The 23768-nt window shown below is 42.7% G+C and overlaps 1 protein-coding gene across 2 annotated transcripts in view; it reads left to right on the forward strand.

Annotated features, from left to right (window-relative positions):
- The window catches only part of LOC115162139 (cysteine-rich motor neuron 1 protein-like), a 194491-nt gene that overhangs the window by 11214 nt on the left and 159509 nt on the right, over positions 1-23768 (forward strand). For both annotated transcript variants that reach the window (XM_029713154.1, XM_029713155.1), the window contains exon 2: positions 10145-10318. In XM_029713154.1, the coding sequence (XP_029569014.1) occupies positions 10145-10318 (174 nt within the window). The remainder of the gene's footprint in view (positions 1-10144; positions 10319-23768) is intronic.

Genomic DNA, 23768 nt, shown 5'->3' on the forward strand with positions numbered 1-23768 from the left:
CCTCTAACAGATCCCCAGAATACTGCCTGGCTAACAGTTCACCTCTAACAGATCCCCAGAATACTGCCTGGCTAACAGCTCACCTCTAACAGATCCCCAGAATACTGCCTGGCTAACAGTTCACCTCTAACAGATCCCCAGAACATTGCCTGGCTAACATTTCACCTCTAACAGATCCCCAGAATACTGCCTGGCTAACAGTTCACCTCTAACAGATCCCCAGAACACTGTCTGGCTAACAGCTCACCTCTTACAGATCCCCAGAACACTGCCTGGCTAACAGTTCATCTCTAACAGATCCCCAGAACAGTACCTGGCTAACAGCTCACCTCTAACAGATCCCCAGAACAGTACCTGGCTAACAGCTCACCTCTAACAGATCCCCAGAACACTGCCTGGCTAACAGTTCATCTCTAACAGATCCCCAGAACACTGCCTTGCTAACAGCTCACCTCTAACAGATCCCCAGAACACTGCCTGGCTAACAGCTCACCTCTAACAGATCCCCAGAACATTACCTGGCTAACAGTTCACCTCTAACAGATCCCCAGAACAGTACCTGGCTAACAGCTCACCTCTAACAGATCCCCAGAACACTGCCTGGCTAACAGCTCACCTCCAACAAATCCCCAGAACATTACCTGGCTAACAGTTCACCTCTAACAGATCCCCAGAACAGTACCTGGCTAACAGCTCACCTCCAACAAATCCCCATAACAGTACCTGGCTAACAATTCACCTCTAACAGATCCCCAGAACAGTACCTGGCTAACAGTTCACCTCCAACAGATCCCCAGAACACTGCCTGGCTAACAGCTCACCTCTAACAGATCCCCAGAACAGTACCTGGCTAACAGCTCACCTCTAACAGATCCCCATAACAGTACCTGGCTAACAGCTCACCTCTAACAGATCCCCAGAACACTGCCCGGCTAACAGCTCACCTCTAACAGATCTCCATAACAGTACCTGGCTAACAGCTCACCTCCAACAGATCCCCAGAACAGTACCTGGCTAACAGCTCACCTCCAACAGATCCCCAGAACAGTACCTGGCTAACAGTTCACCTCTAACAGATCCCCATAACAGTACCTGGCTAACAATTCACCTCTAACAGATCCCCAGAACTCTGCCCGGCTAACAGCTCACCTCCAACAGATCCCCAGAAGATTACCTGGCTAACAGCTCACCTCTAACTGATCCCCAGAACACTGCCCGGCTAACAGCTCACCTTCAAAAGATCCCCAGAACATTACCTGGCTAACAGCTCACCTCCAACAGATCCCCAGAACACTGCCTGGCTAACAGCTCACCTCTAACAGATCCCCAGAACAGTACCTGGCTAACAGCTCACCTCTAATAGATCCCCAGAACAGTACCTGGCTAACAGTTCACCTCTAACAGATCCCCAGAACACTGCCCGGCTAACAGCTCACCTCTAACAGATCCCCATAACAGTACCTGGCTAACAGCTCACCTCCAACAGATCCCCAGAACACTGCCTGGCTAACAGCTCACCTCTAACAGATCCCCAGAACACTGCCTGGCTAACAGCTCACCTCTAACAGATCCCCAGAACACTGCCTGGCTAACAGCTCACCTCTAACAGATCCCCAGAACAGTACCTGGCTAACAGCTCACCTCTAACAGATCCCCAGAACAGTACCTGGCTAACAGCTCACTTCCAACAGATCCCCAGAACAGTACCTGGCTAACAGTTCACCTCTAACAGATCCCCAGAACACTGCCTGGCTAACAGCTCACCTCTAACAGATCCCCAGAATACTACCTGGCTAACAGCTCACCTCTAACAGATCCCCAGAACAGTACCTGGCTAACAGCTCACTTCCAACAGATCCCCAGAACAGTACCTGGCTAACAGTTCACCTCTAACAGATCCCCAGAACACTGCCTGGCTAACAGCTCACCTCTAACAGATCCCCAGAATACTACCTGGCTAACAGCTCACCTCTAACAGACCCCCAGAACACTACCTGGCTAACAGCTTACCTCTAACAGATCCCCAGAACACTGTCTGGCTAACAGCTCACCTCTAACAGATCCCCAGAATACTGCCTGGCTAACAGCTCACCTCTAACAGATCCCCAGAACAGTACCTGGCTAACAGCTCACCTCTTATTGATCCCCAGAACAGTACCTGGCTAACAGCTCACCTCTAACAGATCCCCAGAACAGTACCTGGCTAACAGCTCACCTCCAACAGATCCCCAGAACAGTACCTGGCTAACAGCTCACCTCTAACAGATCCCCAGAACACTGCCTGGCTAGTGGGACAACATGTAACAAATAGCACCATCAGACTGGAGTCTCTCTGGAGGCTCTGGTGTTCAGGGTCATCCCACTTGGGATGATGGCCCTGCTGTGGATGTTATATATTTTTTCTGTCCCAGTTCCCCAGTTAGTGCTGTCGGATGGTCAGGGTCTCAGGGGATATTAGCTACTCTCTGCCACAGAAGTTACATTACCGCCCAGTCAGCTGGGCAGGCAGGCTTACAGGCAGCTTCAGGCCATTTCACTGCCTCCAGGTTCTCAGCACAGCAGCACTGCAATGTCCTTTACAACATACTGACTGTCTGACACCCTATCTGTCTTTTCTATTTCTACATCATTTTGACATTGTATAGTTTGACAGCCATTTGAGTGAAAAACAACTGCAATGATTATTGTTATCCGACTCTGAATAGGAGCACAGCACCACCACAAAAGTGATTGTAGTCAGTCATTGACATGGTTTTTGAAGTATGCGGAATAATAATCTTTCATGAATATGTATGCATGTCTCACTGAATTATACATCTTTCACAGTATGTTTAGAGGAACAAGAGGAGGAAGGAAGGAGTGTTTCCTGTTCACGCGGGCCTATTGAAGAGGAAATTGTGATAAGGAATAGGTTCTACCCTGTCCTTGATGTTAACCATATTGGAAGTCATTGATTACGTGCACCAGTTGTTTAGCGTCTGAAAGGTCTGTCTCATAGGAATAGCTCCCAGGTCTACCGGGAGGGAAATATGCAAAGACCAGGCAACAATTCTTGCAATAATAAAAAAAGATATACCATTTAGCAGATGCTTTTATCCAAAGAAAAGTACAAAACAATAAGTACATAACATTTTTGATTATGTGGCACCGTTGGGAATCAAACCCACAACCCTGGTGTTACTACACCACCTCCCCCTAGCCTCAATGGGGCTTACACAATAGGGTCTTCTTGAGGTGTCTGTCACTCAACGCAGAGCCTTCAAGTGAGCCCAAATGGCAAAGCTAGAACTGTGAATGATTTTGAAGTGACACTGTTCTAAATAGGTGTGCCATGTATCCCAAGCATGGAGTTCCTTGCACACCACGGTGTCACAATACACCATTGTCACATTGTTTGAATGGCTCTTGGGGGTTGTCCTATTAATGTTCATGCCCTCTCAATGAGTAATAGGCAAAATAAACCAGATGGCAATTGTACAATTACGGAAATGGTTAAGTAATGATCATAACCAATGAGTCTATGAGAAAATGACTGGTTTGTTTCCAGCGTGGATTATCATTGTGGTTATGAACTCATTTGAAGATAATTAATCAACCATTGGACTGTGGTCAGTACAAGATTCATTGCATCAGTGCTTTTCAAATCTAAATTAAAATCCCTCCATTGAGGCCCAGTAGCAGTGTTGATCAAATGTTGATTGCAAAATTAAATGTCATCGAGTTAAGACCAGGGCTGTGCCAATAAGCTAGAAAAACATGCACTCACTGCGTGCCGTGCAATATGGCTGGCTCACTTGTTTTTCAAATGGTAATGTGGCCAAATGAAATTGGTTTCTTTCAATACTGAACAAAAATATAAACGCAATATGTAAAGTGTTGGTCCCATTTTTCATGAGCTGAAATAAAAAGATCCCAGAAATGTTCCATGCTTACAAAAAGTATATTTCTCTGAAATTCTGTGTACAAATTTGTTTACATCCCTGTTAGTGAGCATTTCTCCTTTGGTAGATTAGCTCCATTGGTAGATTATGGTGCTTGCAATGCCAGGATAGTGGGTTCAATCCCGGGGCTACCCATACTTAAAAAATGCATGTACGCATAAATGCTATATATTATAGGTTTCACCCCGTGGAAATGAAGGTCTGAATGGATTGGAACCATGATGGAGGACTCCATCAAGCTGGGTGACACCATGGTTATGTCCCAAATGGCACCCTATTCCCTATATAGTGCACTACTTTTGTCCAGAGCAAGATGGGAATAGGGTACCATTTGGGACACAGCCCGTGGTCTATATATTTCTGTCTGTAATAAAAAAGAAAATCATTCTGATTGGCTGTGCCTGGCACCCCAGAGGGTGGACCTGGCTCCAAACTGGATGGGCCTATGCCCTCCCAGGCCCACCCATGGTTGCGTCCCTGCCCTGTCATGTGAAATCCATAGATTAGGGCCTAATTTATTTATTTAAATTGACTGATTTCTATGAACTATAACTCAGTAAAATCTTTGAAATTGTTGCATGTTGCATTTATATTTTTGTTCAGTATACATAGAAATGGTTAAAACGTTGAGAGGAACTAGGACACGTATTTCTCTTGTTTTAACAGTTTACTCTTGGAATGTGTGCACTTGGCTCACAGAAGCGTATCTGAAAGTTAGCGAAGCTGGCTGCTTGTCAGACTGGCAAGCCTGATGCCAAATAATTTAGTCCTTTAAAGACAACATTAAATAATTCTGAGTGACAAAAAAACAGGAATCCAATGTAACAGAGATTCTAACATGAGGATAGAATGTTATGTTTTTTTGTGTGTTCTGTTGCTGTTTAGCATTCCTCTCTAGCTTCTCTATACAAGCTACATGCATGCTATGGCATGAGGGCTGGGGAGGAATAATAATAATATATTTGCTTAGCTCACACCCTTGTCTAAGGCGACATGCATAGTTTACATTTTTACTCTGTGATGTTAGCCATTTCTGCAGCTGGGTATTTACAAAATGAGATGAGCTCCACAAAAATCCATTCCCAAGAGCTTCCTGTTAGACAGATGGCCACCTGGGACTTACAGACAGGGTTTTAAGGTGCAGTTCTCTAAATGGGGTTTAAAGATACAGTTCTCTAAACCAGGTTTAAAGGTTCATTTCTCCTGAACAAGATTTAAAGGTGCAGTTCTCTAAACAGGGTTTAAAGGTGCAGTTCTCCTAAACAAGCTTTAAAGGTGAAGTTCTCTAAACAAGATTTAAAGGTGAAGTTCTCTAAACAAGATTTACGCTGCTGCTACTCTCTGTTTATCATATATGCATAGTCACTTTAACTATACATTCATGTACATACTACCTCAATTGGTCCGACCAACCAGTGCTCCCGCACATTGGCTAACCGGGCTATCTGCATTGTGTCCCGCCACCCACCACCTACCAACCCCTCTTTTACGCTACTGCTACTCTCTGTCCATGATATATGCACAGTCACTTTAACCATATCTACATGTACATACTACCTCAATCAGCCTGACTAACCGGTGTCTGTATGTAGCCTCGCTACTTTTATAGCCTCGCTACTGTATATAGCCATCTTTTTACTGTTGTTTTATTTCTTTACTTACCTATTGTTCACCTAACACCTTTTTTGCACTATTGGGTAGAGCCTGTAAGTAAGCATTTCACTGTAAGGTGTTGTATTCGGCGCATGTGACAAATATACTTTGATTTGATTTGAAGATTTAAAAGTGAAGTTCTCAAAACAAGATTTAAAGGTGAAGTTCTCAAAACAAGATTTAAAGGTGAAGTTCTCTAAACAAGATTATTTAAAGGTGGTTTGTTAGATGCTATGACTTTAAATGGATCATCCAAGTGCGTGGGTAGTTTGAGTTCTGATCTGATTTTCTCAATATTATGTTCGCCCCATATGCCTCTGCCAGTTCTATAGGATTTATTATTGGCAGCCTCCTTCACTCATGCTGCCAAACGTACCCTCGTAAAACTCACTATCCTACTGATCCTTGACTTCGGCGATGTCATTTACAAAATAGCCTCCTGCACTCTACTTAGCCAATTGGATGCAGTCTATCACAGTGCAATCCGTTTTGTCACCAAAGCCTCATATACAACGCCACTGAGACCTGTATGCTCTCGTTGGCTGGTCCTTGCTACATATTCGTCGCCAAACCCACTGGCTCCAGGTCATCTATAAGTCTTTCCTAGGTAAAGCTCCGCCTTATTTCAGCTCACTGGTCACCATAGCAACACCCACCCATAGCACGCGCTCCAGCAGGTATATTTCACTGGTCATCCCCAAAGCCAACACCTACTTTGGCCGCCTTTCCTTCCAGTTCTCTGCTGCCAGTGACTGGAACAAACTGCAAGAAATCACTGAAGTTGGAGACTTATATATCCCTTACTAACTTTAAGCGTCAGCTGTCAGAGCAGCTTACTGATCGCTGCAGCTGTACAAAGCCCATCTGTAAATAGCCCATCCAACCAACTACCTACCTCATCCCCACATTTGTTTTTGTTTTTCTGCTCTTTTGCACACCAGTATTTCTACTTGCACATCCTCATCTGCACATATATCACTCCAGTGTAAATTGCTAAATTGTAATTACTTTGCCACTATTGGCCTATTTATTGCCTTACCTCCTTACTTCATTTTGCACACACTGTATACAGATTTTTCTATTGTGTTGTTGACTGTATTTTTTTTATCCCATGTGTAAATCTGTGTTGTTGTTTTTGTCACACTGCTTTGCTTTATCTTGGCCAGGTTGCAGTTGTAAATGAGAACTTGTTCTCAACTGGCCTACCTGGTTGAATAAAGATTAAATAAATAAAATAAATTCAAGCCTGATGGTCTTGTAAGTATGAAAGCAAAGCTGGCTTTCATTTAATGAATAAAAGAAGTAGCATAATGGGATAATGTCTTATTGTGGTGTGTGAAGAATCCAATACTTTATCTTGTATGATGTACAACTCACATTCACGCACCTCTAAGAGTATGAATTAAGTTGTTTGAGAAGGTTTGAATTATAAGCAATTGACCTACACATAGTTTGAAGTACATTACCAACATAGCTACTGTAGTTGGTCAAAGTTGTGTGCTGGAAAACCTTGGTAGAGCATGGATGGAATAGGCATTGTGGTGCTCATGAATTTCCTTTCTTTTCTGTTTCAGCCCAATGCCCATTCTCACTTCAAATAAAGTTTTTTGTTTTTAATAACCACTATTATTGTGGCTAGAGTTTCAGTCTTTTCATTGATAAAGATTTCCATCAGGCGTAATTGTCAAGCATCATTAGCACATGGCAAACACTCCCGTACCCAGATGCACCTGAAGCATGTACTTTAACCATGACTCTCCTCATTAGTGTTGTGCGCAGAACACAATGTCCCTTCTCATTTGCAGGTATGCACTGATAGTGGAACCAAACTTCTGCTGTCTGTTCTCAGAAACAGTTTTGTTCTGTCTGTTCTCAGTCTCAAATGTTCTCTTTTTCAACCACTTGTAATGAAATCCATCCATCTAAAAATCAATCTAAAACTAAACGACACAATCTGTAATTTGAACAGGCTGACTCTGCCACTTTGATTGGTAAGCTGAGGAATGGGGCTATGGAAATAACCATCTCAAACTTACAATCTCCTGTCAGAAGGAATGGTTGCCTGATGGCTATATAAAAATAACAGAATATAGATTATATCAGTAGAGAGGCGCACAGGGGTTGTGAACCAGCCAAGCTAAACCAATCCCAGATGCCTATTCTCTTACACCCTCCAGTCATTCGCTGGGTTGATTTATGAATGGATTTCAACTCAATAAAATATTGTTTCCACTCACTATAATGTGATTTGGGGGATTAAACTGTGAGATAACAGAAAGAAATGAAGACACATTTAATTGAGTGACGCCAGAGGCCATGACATGCTCACCGGCTCAAATAAAATCCAGAACACTCGGTGGTGAGACAACCCTTTAACACCTTTGCCCAAAGATGGATGTGACTGCTGTGACTGCCGCCAAGGGTGATTTCGTGCCCCAGTGTTTTTCTGACGCTCCCACAAATAGGGCCAGTGAAGGCTGGATGAAATTTGGTGTCTGTAGTGAGGGAAGACAAGCGGAAATGTTTACCTCTTCCTCCACTGCTTCTTCCTTGTCACGCTCCCCCTTTTCGTCCCTGAAGTCTCTCAAACAGACCGGGGTTCAAATACTAATATGAAATCATTTCACATACTTTATCTGGGCTTGATTGTGCTTGCCTGGCATAAAAGGAACCAATAGAATAGTTGCAAAAGAGCAAACCCCAATTATCTTGCACTCCAGGCAGACTAGAGCAAATGCTAAAAGTGTAGGAAAGACTTAAAATAGTATTTGAACCCAGGTATGCCATCAACTGGTAGTCTGTCCTCAGGGGAATCGTGGGCCTGGGAAAAGTGATAGAATTTCCAGGGCTGGATAGTGGATATAATTTAGGACCAGAAGAAAAGATGGAGGTGTTAGGGTTGGCAGAACTAAAGAAGAAATAAAGCCCTAGGTTAGGTTAGAATCCTGAGCTAGCGAAAAACACAGCCCCATGATAGGAAGAGCAGAGTATCTTCTGTAGCTACAGTAAATCCATAAAAAAAATCATATTTTCTTAAAGGCTAAAACCATTTTTATTTGTGCTTTTGTTGCATCATTTTGTCAGACGACGATAGTTCTTTCATTTTCCTCTCCTACGCGAAATTACTGTACATTAAAAAGCTTAAATGTTTGAAATATCTTTCTTGTCTTGAGTAATTAATAGGTACCTTCAGTACCAGCTAATACAAATACTGCCTTCTCCTTCATGCAGCCAGGCAGGGACCCCTGCTAAGATAACTATCAGGTGCCACCACAGTGTGCTGTCTGAGACTGGAACCAGGGAGCTATCCTCAGACAAAATCACAGGGACTTCAGATGCCATGGAGCCGCAACTTTATCACATTTCTTTTAGAATTGCTTTGGTGTTGGGTTTGTGGTTTCAATGAGGATTTCATCCAACTTTTAAAACAAGTTCTAATTTCAGATACAGAATGTGTTCAATGCTGCATAACTCAAAATGTCACATAAATCATACTTTGATGTCAGTGGGAGGTTTCTAAAAATGATTGAGTTAGGCAATGCCCTTATCAATTATTACCGCATTTTGAAAGATAAATGATAATTTAACATCTTCCGTTTTGATTTTGATACAGTAGTGGATAACATGATTTTGGAATGAGATGTTTAACAAGCAGGTGTCCACATACTTTTGGCTATGTATTATTACTGTATTGTTAATGCTAGATGTTTATATAATGATGAGTCACATGTACATTGTGTTCTCTGAACTTGAAGCGTATGCATTTCACACACAGTTATTGACAATAATATACACATACTTTACTGTATCTGTCCATACGCACACACTCAAACATTTACCCACACACTTTCACTCAATGTCACTTCTATGCTCAGAGATAGAAGATGAAAACATCATACTCTATGCCAACACAAGCGCTAGAGTGGACACACGTGCTCAAGCGGGCACACACACACACACACACACACACACACACACCCACGCACACACACACAATGCCCTATTTACACTGCAAATCCAACTTCATAATGCTGCTGTCAGATAGCAGTGTGTTGGGGTCTAGGGGCTGAGACTGACTCTGTGGGGATAAAATCACTGACGAGGAGGTGGGGAGCTAGATAGTGGAATGGGATGCTTCTTCCTACACCTGGATATACTGGATACGTCCCAAATGGTACCCTCTTCCCTATGTAGTGCACTACTTTTGACCAAGACCCATATGGCTCTGGTCAAATGTATTGCACTATATAGGGGTAGGGTGCCATTTGCAATGTTCCCACTGTAACATACTGATCAATATTTCAGCTGAGGAGTTGAAAATTACTGACCTTTATAGTGTCTTATTTGCAATACATTCTTGGGGGATAGTGTGAGTACCGGTAATGCTTTTCAGTTAGGATTGTTGGAGGCGTTATGAAAACAAATCTGGAATTGAAACATTAATGAAATGTTATATTGTCAACTTGATAAAACAAAAGTGTTGATGCCCTTGATTTGATGTAATCTTACAATTACATTGTCCTCACTGTACATTTCTTGGTCCCGATCAGATGAAAACTGGGACGACGACCAGCTGTTGGGATTTGAGCCGTGCAATGAGAACCTGATCACGGGCTGCAACATCATCGATGGGAGGTGTGAGTGTGACAGCATACGGACCTGCAACAACCCATTTGAGTTCCCCAGCCAGGACGCATGCCAGACCGCTCTGAGGAAGATTGAAGGTATGATGCATGTCAATTAATGTTTAACAATGAAATATTCATGTTTGTCCTCTTGGTCCTGTATGGCTCAGTTGATAGAAGAAGGATATTTAGAAGGAGGAACGTTATTCCCAGAATGGAACACATCTCAACAAAACACCTCTCTCTCTCTCTGGCCTGCATGATGCAGTTCCTAAGAGTGGGTAGAGTAGTGCATGCGTGGTCATGTTTCAGGTTTCAAGCCACAAGCACCCAAGGTGTTTTCATGCAGTAATGTATGCTATGTAGTCTACTGTTAGTTACCATCTGTATGGATGGTTTGTTAGATGCTATGACTTTAAATGGATCATCCAAGTGCGTGGGTAGTTTGAGTTCTGATCTGATTTTCTCGATATTATGTTCGCCCCATATGCCTCTGCCAGTTCTATAGGATTTATTATTGGCAGTAATTAACTCAGCTAATTTTTATGTGCTTCTTTATTAATTATTAAATACCCAGACATAAATAAAACTGAATTATCAATTCCCAGCTTCGCTTAGGGGTGGTATGCAGTCTCCATACTGATTGAATAGCTGTCACTGAGCTTGGTTTTCAGGATCTTCATCCTTTTCTGTTGTTCCCCCAGCATATTTAAAATTCTGTTACAGTTGCACTTTGAATAACAACTCGTAAATCTCTAGCGCTACACAATTTTGTCATTTATTTATCTGCTCTTTTGCTGCTCCTGTTTTCTCCCATTTTTTATTTTTTAGTGTGAGGGGTTTTGTTTGTTTAGTCAGATATTTTTTCTCTGACAGGCTCTCCTCAGTGCATCTGTGATGTTCAAAAAAACAACCAAACAAACAAACAAGCTTTTTGTTGAAAAGCTGATAAGGATTCTAATAGGCCTATCAGAATGCAGTCCCCCATGGTAACCCAGACTTTATCTCAGTGTCTGCTGTTGTGTCCACAGTTCTCTGGCAGCAGACGGCCAATTAAATCACTAGAATATAGGTTTGTTATGGCAACCAACCATCCTAGCAATGGGGATGAGGGCCCTTGTTGTTAAACTGTGGCAGGTATACCTTCACATGCCGCACACATGCGTGCGTCGGCGTGCGCCATCGCACGCAAGTAGATTTTGTTCACCCACACCAGACGAGATCAGGACATACAGGTTGAAATATCAAAACAGACACTGAACCAATTATATTAATTTGGGGACAGGTCAAAAAGCATTAAATATTTCTGGCAATTTAGCTAGCTAGCTTGCTGTTGCTAGCTAATTTGTCCTGGGATATAAACATTGGGTTGTTATTTTACCTGAAATGCACAAGGTCCTCTACTCCGACAATTAATCCACAGATAAAACGGTAAATTTGTTTCTCGTCATCTCTCCTCCGTTGTACAGGCTTCTTTTTCTTCTTTGGACTTTATGGCGGTTGCCAATCAACTTCATAGCATTACTACAACCGACTGGAGTGTGGTAATCTTTCCATCACCCACGTGGGTATATGCTCCTAAAAACCAATGTATCCTGTTTGGCTGGTTCAGTCATTTGTTATGGCTGGTGGTGGAAGGTGTTGTGAACGTTGGTGGTCTGGGGCCTGTCTGTCTGTGTGTGTGTGTGTGTGTGTGTGTGTGTGTGTGTGTGTGTGTGTGTGTGTGTGTGTGTGTGTGTTTGTGTGTGTGCATATGCGTGCATCTTCTGTGTCTATGTGTGTGTGTCTGCTCTCTGTCTTGGCACGGTAGTCCTTTGGATGTGTGTGTAGAATGAACTCTTGCTGCCGTAACCACAGACTGAGAGATTACACTGAGTACAGACTGGGGTTATTATAATCAGCAGCATCACAGGTATTACAGACATTTGTTAGCGTACCAATGAGCCTTGTTTTGGTACAATGAGGGCAGACCCATAAGGCGGTGCACAATTGGCCCAGCGTCGTCCAGGTTTGGCCTGGGTAGGTCGTCATTGTAAATAAGAATTTTTGACTTGCCTAGTTAAATTAAAAAAATACTAATTACAGAGTTTTTCTTTATTTTTACTATTTCTACATTGTAGAATAATAGTGAAGACATCAAAACGATGAAATAACACATATTGTATCATGTAGTAACCAAAAAAGTGTTTAACAAATCAAAATATATTTGAGATTCTTCAAAGTAGCCACCCTTTGCCTTGATGACAGCTTTGTACACTCTTGGCATTCTCTCAGCCAGCTTCATGAGGTAGTCACGTGGAATGCATTTCAATTAACAGGTGTGCCTTGTTAAAAGTTAATTTGTGGAATTTCTTTCCTTCTTAATGCGTTTGAGCCAATCAGTTGTGTTGTGACAAGGTAGGGGTGGTATACAGAAGATAGCCCTATTTGGTTAAAGACCAAGTCCATATTATGGCAAGGACAGCTCAACTAAGCAAAGAGAAATGACAGTTCATCATTAATTTAAGACATAAAGGTCAGTCAATGCGGAAAATTTCAAGAACTTTGAAAGTTTCTTCAAGTGCAGTCACAAAAACCATCAAGCGCTATGATGAAACTAGCTCTCATGAGGACCGCCGCAGGAAAGGAAGATCCAGAGTTACCTCTGCTGCAGAGGATAAGTTCATTAGAGTTACCAGTCTCACAAATTGCAGCCCAAATAAATGCTTCACTTAGTTAAGGTAACCAACACATCTCAACATCAACTGTTCAGTGACTGCGAGATTCAGGCCTTCATGGTCGAATTGCTGCAAAGAAACCACTGCTAAAGGACACCAATAAGACGAAGAGACTTGCTTTGGCTAAGAAACACGAGCAATGGACATTAGACCAGTGGAAATCTGTCCTTTGGTCTGATGAGTCCAAATTTGAGATTTTTGGTTCCAACCACCATATCTTTGTGAGACGCAGAGTAGGTGAACGGATGATCGTATGTGTGGTTCCCACCGTGAAGCATGGAGGAGGAGGTGTGATGGTGTGGGGGTGCTTTGCTGTTTACACTGTCTGTGATTTATTTAGAATTCAAGGCACACTTAACCAGCATGGCTACCACAGCATTCTGCAGCGGTATGCCATCCCATTTTTTTGCACTTAGTGGGATTATCATTTGTTTTTCAACAGGACAATGACCCAACACACCTCCAGGCTGTGTAAGGGCTATTTGACCAAGAAGGAGAATGATGGAGTGCTGCATCAGATGACCTGGTCTCCACAATCACCCAACCTCAACCCAAATGAGATGGTTTGGGATGAGTTTGACCGCAGAGTGAAGGAAAAGCAGCCAACAAGTGCTCAGCATATGTGAGAACTCCTACAAGACTGTTGGTGAAGCTGGTTGAGTGAATTGTTGTTTAACACTTTTTTGGTTACTACGTGATTCCATTTGTTATTTCATAGTTTTGATGTCTTCACTATTATTCTACAATGTAGAAAATAGTAAAAATAAAGAAAAACCCTTGAATGAGTAGGTATGTCCAAACTTTTGACTGGTACTGTAAGTATTCACACCCCTGAGTCAATACTTTGTAGAAGCACCTTTGACAGCGATTACAGCTGAGTCATCTTCGGTATGTCTGTATCAGCTTTGCACATCTGTATTTGTGATTTCCTCCCTTTCTTCCTTGTAGATTTTCTCAGTCTGTTAAATTAAGCCATGTTCAAATTGGCAGTTTGATGTGACTCAAATCCTATTAATTTGCATATCCGATTTGAATCTTTTCTTTTTCCTGCAGTCCGAACAGCCAAAAAGCACATGGTATCGGTGTCCATAAGCTGTTTTAGGTCATAGGAAATGATGACAGAGACATTATGTACAAAAAGTTAAGATCAGCGTAAAAACACACACAAAATAGCAGAATTGGTCAGGAGCCCGTAAGACTTCTGTTATCCACTGCAGCACCATCTTCCTCTCTTTTCTCATTCACTCTGTTGGTAATGCTTACAAATTGGATCATAACTCTAAAAGTAGCTGAGATCCCACTCTGGAAGTTTGATATGCCAATAGAGTATATTATGTTCAACAATATATTGTAATATTTGTCAAATCAAAATGGTGTGTTGGTATTGATCAATAAGATTTTTTGAAATTGAAATCCAAATACTACTCTCTAGGTTTCTTCCTAGGTTCCTGACTTTCTATGGAGTTTTTCTTAGCAACCGTGCTTCTACATCTGCATTGCTTTCTGTTTGAGGTTTTAGGCTGGGATTCTGTACAGCACTTTGTGACATCTGCTGATGTAAAAAGGGCTTTTTAAATAAATGTGATGTGATATGTCATCAGGAAACAGCCCCATGATAATGGGCCATTTCCTCTTTTCCTGAGAATCATATTTCGAGACAGAATTATTCATTTTCTGGGCTGTTACATAAAGCCGGGTTGTTTTTCATTTTTGCACTACTTGGGTGAAGCAAGCTGATTGATTTCGAATGTGGAAGTGGAGAGGGGTGCATTTGTCCAGTTGTAATACCATACATTTTCATGCCTGCTATTTATGGTCATGACTGTTGGTCATGACTCATCTGGTTGTCTTATCTTTAGTATCCTGAGTGAGTAGACAATACCCATATTGATTTCATATTAAACAATTGCCCCCATCAAATGAAGAGGTATTATTACCATAATTCTTGATTATTCCAGGCTGACTACATTCCTGCCTGATCTCACATTCCTGGGTAGGTGTTTAATATACACTACATGGCCAAAGGTATGTCGAAACTGCTTAAAATTAGTGGATCCAGCTATTTCAGCCACACCTCTTGCTGACAGGTGTATAAAATCGAGCACACAGCCATGCAATCTCCATAGACAAACTTTTTTTTTTTTTCTGCATCATTGATTGTATGTTGTTTTATTCCATGTGTAACTCTGTGTTGTTGTATGTTGTCGAACAGCTTTGCTTTATCTTGGCCAGGTTGCAATTGTAAATGAGAACTTGCCTACCTGGTTAAATAAAGGTGAAATAAAATAAAAAAATAAAATTGGTAGTAGAACGGCCTGTACTGAAGAGCTCAGTGACTTTCAACATGGCTCCATCATAGGATGCCACCTTTCCAACAAGTCAGTTTGTCAAATCTCTGCTCTGCTAGAGTTGCCTCGGTCACGGTCAACTGTAAATGCGGTTATTGTGAAGTGGAAACGTCTAGGAACAACAACGGCTCAGCCGCGAAGAGGTAAGCCACACAAGCTCACAGAACGGGACTGCCGAGTGCTGAAGCGCGTAGCACGTAAAAATCGTCTGTCCTCGGTTGCAACACTCACTTGCAACTGTAAGGTTTGGTGGAGAAGGAATAATGGAATAACTAATGCCCTTGTGGCTGAATGGAAGCAAGTCCCTGCAGCAATGTTCCAAAATCTAGGGGAAAGCCTTCACAGAAGAGTGGAGACTGTTATAGCAGCTAAAGGGGGACCAACTACATAAAAATGCCCATGATTTTGGAATGAGATGTTCGACGAGCAGCTGTCCACATACTTTTGACCATCTAGTGTATCAGCTCACCATTTGATATAGTAATCCGTTGTAATGTAGTCTGCCTGGATTGCGACCAAAGCCTTCTCCTTCTGGCAATGAATAAGGCCCAATCCAGGTGCACACAATAGCACTAGCAGCAATGTCCTCGTAAAAGATTACCAATCTGACTGAAAAAGTACCTCTGGACAAATGTACAGTATGTCAGGAATATAAATTATGTGATCTGTCATGAGTTTGTTGAACAAATAAATCTTAAATAATCTGTGCGGTACATCTCCAAGCCTGTTGTGTTGTGATAGATTGGATCTGTATGCCCGGTTGATGCGCTCTGATAGGTTGAGCAGGTACGGCTGGGGTTTTCTGATAGGTTGAATGACCCCGATGATATTTTCTGATAGGCGAATGACCCCTGATGATGTGTTCCGATTGGCTGAATGACCCCTGATCATGCATTCTGCCCTAATGGCCTTTAATAACTCTCTAACACAGAGACAAAGGTCTCCTGAAAGTTCAACAGGAGATTGATAATGCTCTAAAGCCTCTAAAGTTCAACAGGAGATTGATAATGCTCTAAAGCCTCTAAAGTTCAACAGGAGATTGATAATGCTCTAAAGCCTCTAAAGTTCAACAGGAGATTGATAATGCTCTAAAGCCTCTAAAGTTCAACAGGAGATTGATAATGCTCTAAAGCCTCTAAAGTTCAACAGGAGATTGATAATGCTCTAAAGCCTCTAAAGTTCAACAGGAGATTGATAATGCTCTAAAGCCTCTAAAGTTCAACAGGAGATTGATAATGCTCTAAAGCCTCTAAAGTTCAACAGGAGATTGATAATGCTCTAAAGCCTCTAAAGTTCAACAGGAGATTGATAATGCTCTAAAGCCTCTAAAGTTCAACAGGAGATTGATAATGCTCTAAAGCCTCTAAAGTTCAACAGGAGATTGATAATGCTCTAAAGCCTCTAAAGTTCAACAGGAGATTGATAATGCTCTAAAGCCTCTAAAGTTCAACAGGAGATTGATAATGCTCTAAAGCCTCTAAAGTTCAACAGGAGATTGATAATGCTCTAAAGCCTCTAAAGTTCAACAGGAGATTGATAATGCTCTAAAGCCTCTAAAGTTCAACAGGAGATTGATAATGCTCTAAAGCCTCTAAAGTTCAACAGGAGATTGATAATGCTCTAAAGCCTCTAAAGTTCAACAGGAGATTGATAATGCTCTAAAGCCTCTAAAGTTCAACAGGAGATTGATAATGCTCTAAAGCCTCTAAAGTTCAACAGGAGATTGATAATGCTCTAAAGCCTCTAAAGTTCGACAGGAGATTGATAATGCTCTTGCTCTTTTCGCTCCTACTGACACCCATATTCCGCACGCCTGCTTCTACTACAGAAAATCAATCTTCAATGAAACTGGAATAGCATGTTGACCTTTCAAGCCTTTAAAGATATTTTTAGCTTAGAAAACTGTATTTTTTGTCGTATCATAACCTGATAAGGAGTCTTCAGGTCTATTTGCTCACTGAGGGCTATATTTTAATAAACCTAATGCTAATGGTTAGATCATTGGGCCACTAACCGAAAGGTTGCTGGATCGAATCCCCGAGCTGACAAGGTAAAAATGTGTCATTCTGCCCCTGAGCAAGGCAGTTAACCCACTGTTCCCCGGCACAGAAGACGTGGATGTCGAATAAGGCAGCTCTCTGCACCTCTCTGATTCAGAGGGGTTGGGTTAAATGCGGAAGACACATTTCAGTTGAAGGCATTCAGTTGTAGAACTGACTAGGTATGGCCCTTCCCTATGGTGAATCTAAGCGCTGCCGGTAGCGTTATAGGTCAGGGGGGGTGTGATAAATATTTTTGCTATTTTCACAGCTGTTATTTTGAGCGCAGTAGCTGGCTGTGGCGCAAAAGGCCTGGGTTTTGATGAATAAATAAGTTGTAGGTGTGACGAGGGCTTGGCCACATACTTGCCAATCAAGCCGTTCCATGACTTATTACTGCATGCATTTTGTCTCAATTTCTGTAGGTTATTGAAGGTCTTTGCATTGTCATCAGCTCAAATTCAGCTGGGGGCACAGAATATTCTCGTCCAATCCCAGCATATGCTACAGTAACGAGTGATATCAAAAGTAAAAAAAACATCTAGCATCTGCTCAATATGTTTGGAGTGTTGACAGTCAACATTGTTGTAATTGGCTTTAATGAGTATAAGCCTTTACACATTGAAAGTGTCTTCAAATATAAAATACTAGGCTCACGTAAATAGTTTTGTATGTGGGAGGCACATTCTCAATAAGCACGATATAGCCTAGGCCTACTGTTAATACGGTGTTACAGGACTGAAACATTTGAGCAGTCTATGTTTGTTGGAGCGCGTCTTTGGTCACCGGACATGAGGCGCTCTTTGGAAATGGGGACGAATACAAGCCGAATGGAGTATGCACTGCAGGTAGGCCTATGTGAACTGTGAATAATGCAAAAAGCATGTCGGCAAAACCCTCCTGAGTAGACCATTTAGAAACCTTTTATGGATCGGCTATGAAAAAGCCAACTGACACTTACTCTTGTGTTACTGACTTGTTGCACCCTCGACAACTACTATGATTATTATAATTTGACCATGCTGGTCATTTATGAACATTTGAACATTTAGGCCATGTGCTGTTATAATCTCCACCCGGCACAGCCAGAAGAGGACTGGCCACCCTTCATAGCCTGGTTCCTCTCTAGGTTTCTTCCTAGGTTTTGGCCTTTCTAGGGAGTTTTTCCTAGCCACCGTGCTTCTACACCTGCATTGCTTTCTGTTTGGGGTTTTAGGCTGGGTTTCTGTACAGCACTTTGAGATATCAGCTGATGTAAGAAGGGCTATATAAATACATTTGATTTGATAGGTTCCTTGGCTAATGCATGGCCAAGATCAGAAAGACACCAGATGCATTGCTGTTGGACCAACTTTTGTTATAATAGGGTAAGGGCTTGTTTTTTAATCAAACTAAATGGAAAACAAGCGATTGTTACTGGAAAATAACTTAAACGTTTCTAAATATTAGTGCCACTGGATTATCTCATCTCACATTCCATGGTGGGCATATAGCCTATATGGAGGGGCCACTGGATTATCTCATCTCACGTTCCATGGTGGGCATATAGCCTATATGGAGGGGCCACTGGATTATCTCATCTCACGTTCCATGGTGGGCATATAGCCTGCATGGAGGGGCCACTGGATTATCTCATCTCACATTCCATGGTGGGCATATAGCCTGCATGGAGGGGCCACTGGATTATCTCATCTCACATTCCATGGTGGGCATATAGCCTATATGGAGGGGCCACTGGATTATCTCATCTCACGTTCCATGGTGGGCATATAGCCTATATGGAGGGGCCACTGGATTATCTCATCTCACGTTCCATGGTGGGCATATAGCCTGCATGGAGGGGTTTTTACGCACATCCAAAATAATAACAGGAGCTGGCTAAAATAATGTAATAGATAAAAAAAAGGATGTCTGCTCACTGTTTTGCCGCCGCCAAACTTGATCTTTTAATAAAGCTTTGGTGATTAAGATTTATTTCAAAGCTCAAATGCATGGCAAGCAAAAGAGGCTTCATTGAGAGGAGGGGAGGCTATGCTTGGTTTGTAAATAAATTAAACGATATGTGAAAAAACATTATGTTTGTATGTTTCTAAATACAAGGTTTAGGTGCACAAAAAGCACATCTCTCATGTTCCATGGGCATTGTGCATCACGGCTGGTTAGACTGCGCTTCCGTTGTCAAAATCCATGCCAAAACCAACAGCATTACTGCTAAGACCAGCTTTTGGTTGGTATTAAATATCCAAACCAGCACATACTGAAGTTGGCACTTTGGCGCACGTTTTTAAGGACGTACCTCAGGCATTGCCACCCCTCCCACCTCCCTGCAAGCAAGCTCACATAAGACAGGTAAATTACCAATCCTGGAACCATGGTTTGAAAATAGAAGAGCGATGGCTTTAACAGGTCGAAACTGCAAACGAGCGTGTTTGACAATTGCGCTGGCTTAACGCCGGCCGAAAATTAAGACCTCAGTGTTTAAGGAAATTCTTTAGTCCAAGTGGCTGTTGTGTTGAGACACTCCGATCAAGGTCCTTAGTTGGAGTTGCTCAAGACCAGCTGCTTGACGAGTTAACTTTTAACTGATCTATAAACTCCTGTGTGGGTTTATTACAGAACAAATATCTGACCAAAATGAATGTAGTAAAAGAACAAACTGACAGGTGTCACATTCTTTGTCACAGCTATTTGTGTAATGAGACAACAGTATGTTTCCATATTGAAGATATTTAATAGATAGGACTTAATTGGTGTATGTGAAAAAGGGAACAATCAAGAGGAGAACAAATTCTCACGAACATACGTTCTGTAACTGACAGACAGGCTGCTTGCTACAGTATGTTTGACCAGCATCGGTGATCTCTGGCCTCTGAAGCGGGCTGTTATGTGGCTGTGTCTTTATAAAGTTTAATGATGTACTCTCCTGAGGATCTGATGATTGGGCTATCGCTACAGACTCTCAGCTCTCAGCAGGAACACTTTGCTGGAACGTTCAGGGGTGAGGAGCGAGTAGAGCCATGTGAACCAAACTCCCAGCCAGGGAGCCACGCAGCCAGGCAGGCAAGGAGCATCTAGACTAGTAGACTGGTCCCACATCTGTTTGCACTGTCTTGCCAACCCCTATGGTCATTGTTATCACAGAAACCACAACTGAGGTATAGTAAGAGAGTCATGTGGAAACACATTTTTGAATATTAGAACTTATGAATGAGAGAGAGAGAGATTTCAGTTCAGCCATATCTCTCTCTCTCTCTCTCTCTCTCTCTCTCTCTCTCTCTCTCTCTCTCTCTCTCTCTCTCTCTCTGCTTTGGTAGGGTTAAAGTGCTGCTGCCTGGATATTTGCCTGGATATTTTCAAACAATTAGACGGCCATGCTAATTGTAGCAGACCCTGTTGTGTACAGAGAGAGAGAGAGAGACAGAGATGGAAACAGAGAGAGAAAAGGGAAGGGGGAAAGCGAGACGAGGGGGATTTGCGGCTGCTTCATGTCTAAATCAACATGTTTCTGTACAGGCAGGCAGAGTTCCCTGATTCTATGTGCCTCCTCTATTCAATATGGTGCTATTTTCATGGAGCCTTCCACCACCATGGAGAAAGGACTGTACTTTCACAACAGAATATGGAACTCAGATCGAGGTAGTGAAATATAATGCAAGGGGAAGGTTATGCCGACAGAATATGTATGTCATTCAGATGGAGCAGTGAATGAATGTGCCTAATAAATGTCAGGCAGAGGAAAGGCCCTATTTTACGCCCTATTTGTCAGCGTGTGTGTGCACATTAACTGATTATGTGGGACACAGGGAAAGTAATTCATTTTAGAGGTCTGTAAACAGATCCATGGCATGCATTGCTTTCTGCAGTGAGTTTCACCTCAGACGACTTTGGCAGACGCAAATGTATTTGGAACATGTGTCTATCTGTCCAGTGCTGTGCTGCACAGCCGTACGGCCTGCGAGCGTATTCTGTTCCACCACCTGACCTCAGCCAAGATTTAGAGCCACTGCGTCTGCGGCTTCCTAAACTCATTCACATCAATCTGTTGGGCCGGTGGGACACTGAGTCTGGCCGAGGCTGTAATGCTATAGTCACAGAGACATGTGTTAATAGGCTGTGGCCGTGTCACATTTACAGCGCAACAAGGCTAATATGGCCACCGGTTACTGTGAGCACTGGACAGAAATCAAATCAAATCAAATTTTATTCATCACAGGATTCGTAACAATACTTACTTACGAGCCCTTCCCAACAATGCAGAGAGAGAGAAAATAGAGAAATAATAGAAAAGTAATAACACATAATTATAAAAGTAATAATAAATGCACAATGAGTAATGATAACTTGGCTATATACAAAGGGTACCAGTACCAATTCCATGTGCAGGAGTACGAGGTAATAGAGGTAGATATGTACATATAACTAGGAATAAGGTGACTAGGCAAAAGGACAGATAATAAACACTAGCAGAAGCGTATGTGATAAGTCAAAAAAAGTGATTGCAAAAAGGTTCAATGCAGATCACAGGAGGCTGCTGAGGGGAGAACGGCTCATAATAATGGCCGGAACGGAGCCAATGGAATGGCATCAAACGCATGGAAACCATGTGTTTGATGTATTTGTTACCATTCCACTGATTACGCTCTAGTCATTACCACGAGCCCGTTCTCCCCAATTATGGTGCCACCAACCTCCTGTGATGCAGATAGTCCTGGTAACTATTTTGCAGTTTTATGGCTTGGGGGTAGAAGCTGTACAGGGTCCTGTTGGTTCCAGACTTAGTGCATCGGTACCGCTTGCCGTGCGGTAGCAGAGAGAACAGTCTATGACTTGAGTGGCTGGAGTCTTTGACAATTTTTAGGGTCTTCCTCTAACACTGCCTGGTACAGAGCTCCTGGAATGCAGGGAGCTCGGCCACAGTGATGTACTGGGCCATATGCACTACCCTCTGTAGCGCATTACGGTCGGATGCACAACTGAGGACCCATGCCAAATCTTTTCAGCCTCCTGAGGGGGAAGAAGTGTCGTCATGCCCTCTTCACAACTGTGTTGGTGTGTGTGGACCATGATAGGTCTTTAGTGATGTGGACACTAAGGAACTTGAAGCTTTCATACCCACCCCAATAAAGCCCCATTGATGTGAATGGGGACGTGATCAGCCCTCCTTTTCCTGCAGTCCACGATCATCTCCTTTGTCTTGCTCACATTGAGGGAGAGGTTGTTGTCCTGGCACCACACTGCCAGGTCTCTGACCTCCTCCCTGTCGGCTGTCTCATCGTTGTCGGTGATCAGGCCTACAACCGTCATGTCGTCAGCAAACTTAATGATGGTGTTAGCGTCGTGTGCGGCCACGCAGTTGTGGTCAATGAACAACATTCTCACATAGATGTTCCTCTTGTCCAGGCGGGAGAGGGCAGTTTGGAGTGCAATAGAGATTCTGTCATCTGTGGATCTGTTGGAGTTGGTCCAGGGTGTCTGGGATGATGGTGTTGATGTGAGCCATGACCAGCCTTTCAAAGCATTTTATGGCTACAGATGTGAGTGCTATGGGGCCATAGTGATTTAGACAGGTTACCTTGCCATTCTTGGGCACAGGGACTATGCTGGTCTGCTTTAAACATGTACTGTAGGTATTACAGACTGGGTCAGGGAGAGTTTGAAAATGTCAGTGAAAAAACTTGCCAGCTGGTCAGCGCATGCTCTGAGTACGCGTTCTGATAATCCGTTTGGCCCTCTGTCACACTCTCTGTCAAGACAGAATAAAATACATGGAACCCAAAATAATTTTACCTGGAACGAAAACGGTTCTAAAAAAGGCTTCTCCCATGGGTACAGCCGAAGAATCCTTTTGGAACCCTATTTTCTAAGAGTGTAGAGAGCAAATTCGTTTTCACTAATTAGTCATGGTTGATATACTGTACGTTACAGAGAATATTCAGGACAGATTGCTAACTCTAGATCCAAGTATGCATTTCCCTCAATGGTATCATAAGCATTGGCACTCTTTGTAAAATATAGATACCAAAGCAGCTAAACACACTGTCGCCCTCAACCAGCAACCACATGTCAACCAAACCAGCACTACCATGTGTGGGGCCTCCTGTCCTCTAACCCAGGGCTTCTTTAGTCTCTACCACCATGCAGTGAGTCAGACAGGAATCCAGTGAAAACCCAGTGGTCAACGTATGACACACGGGACCAGAAAGCGCCACTGTGTCCTTTGTGTTGGGGACAAAGGGAAATTAAATTAAAGTATCTAAAATCGCCACTGGTGGTTGTGGTGGTGGGGCCTCTGTTCGATATTTAGCAGCCCCACACACCACAGGTTCCTGTTGGCACCTTAATTGTGGAGGACAGGCTCATAGTAATGGCTGGAATGGAATAAATGGAATTTTATTGTCACATAGAACACATGGTTTCCTTGTGTTTGATACCATTCCATTCACTC

This window comes from Salmo trutta, chromosome 25, assembly GCF_901001165.1.
Source record: "Salmo trutta chromosome 25, fSalTru1.1, whole genome shotgun sequence".
Classification (NCBI taxonomy): domain Eukaryota; kingdom Metazoa; phylum Chordata; class Actinopteri; order Salmoniformes; family Salmonidae; genus Salmo; species Salmo trutta.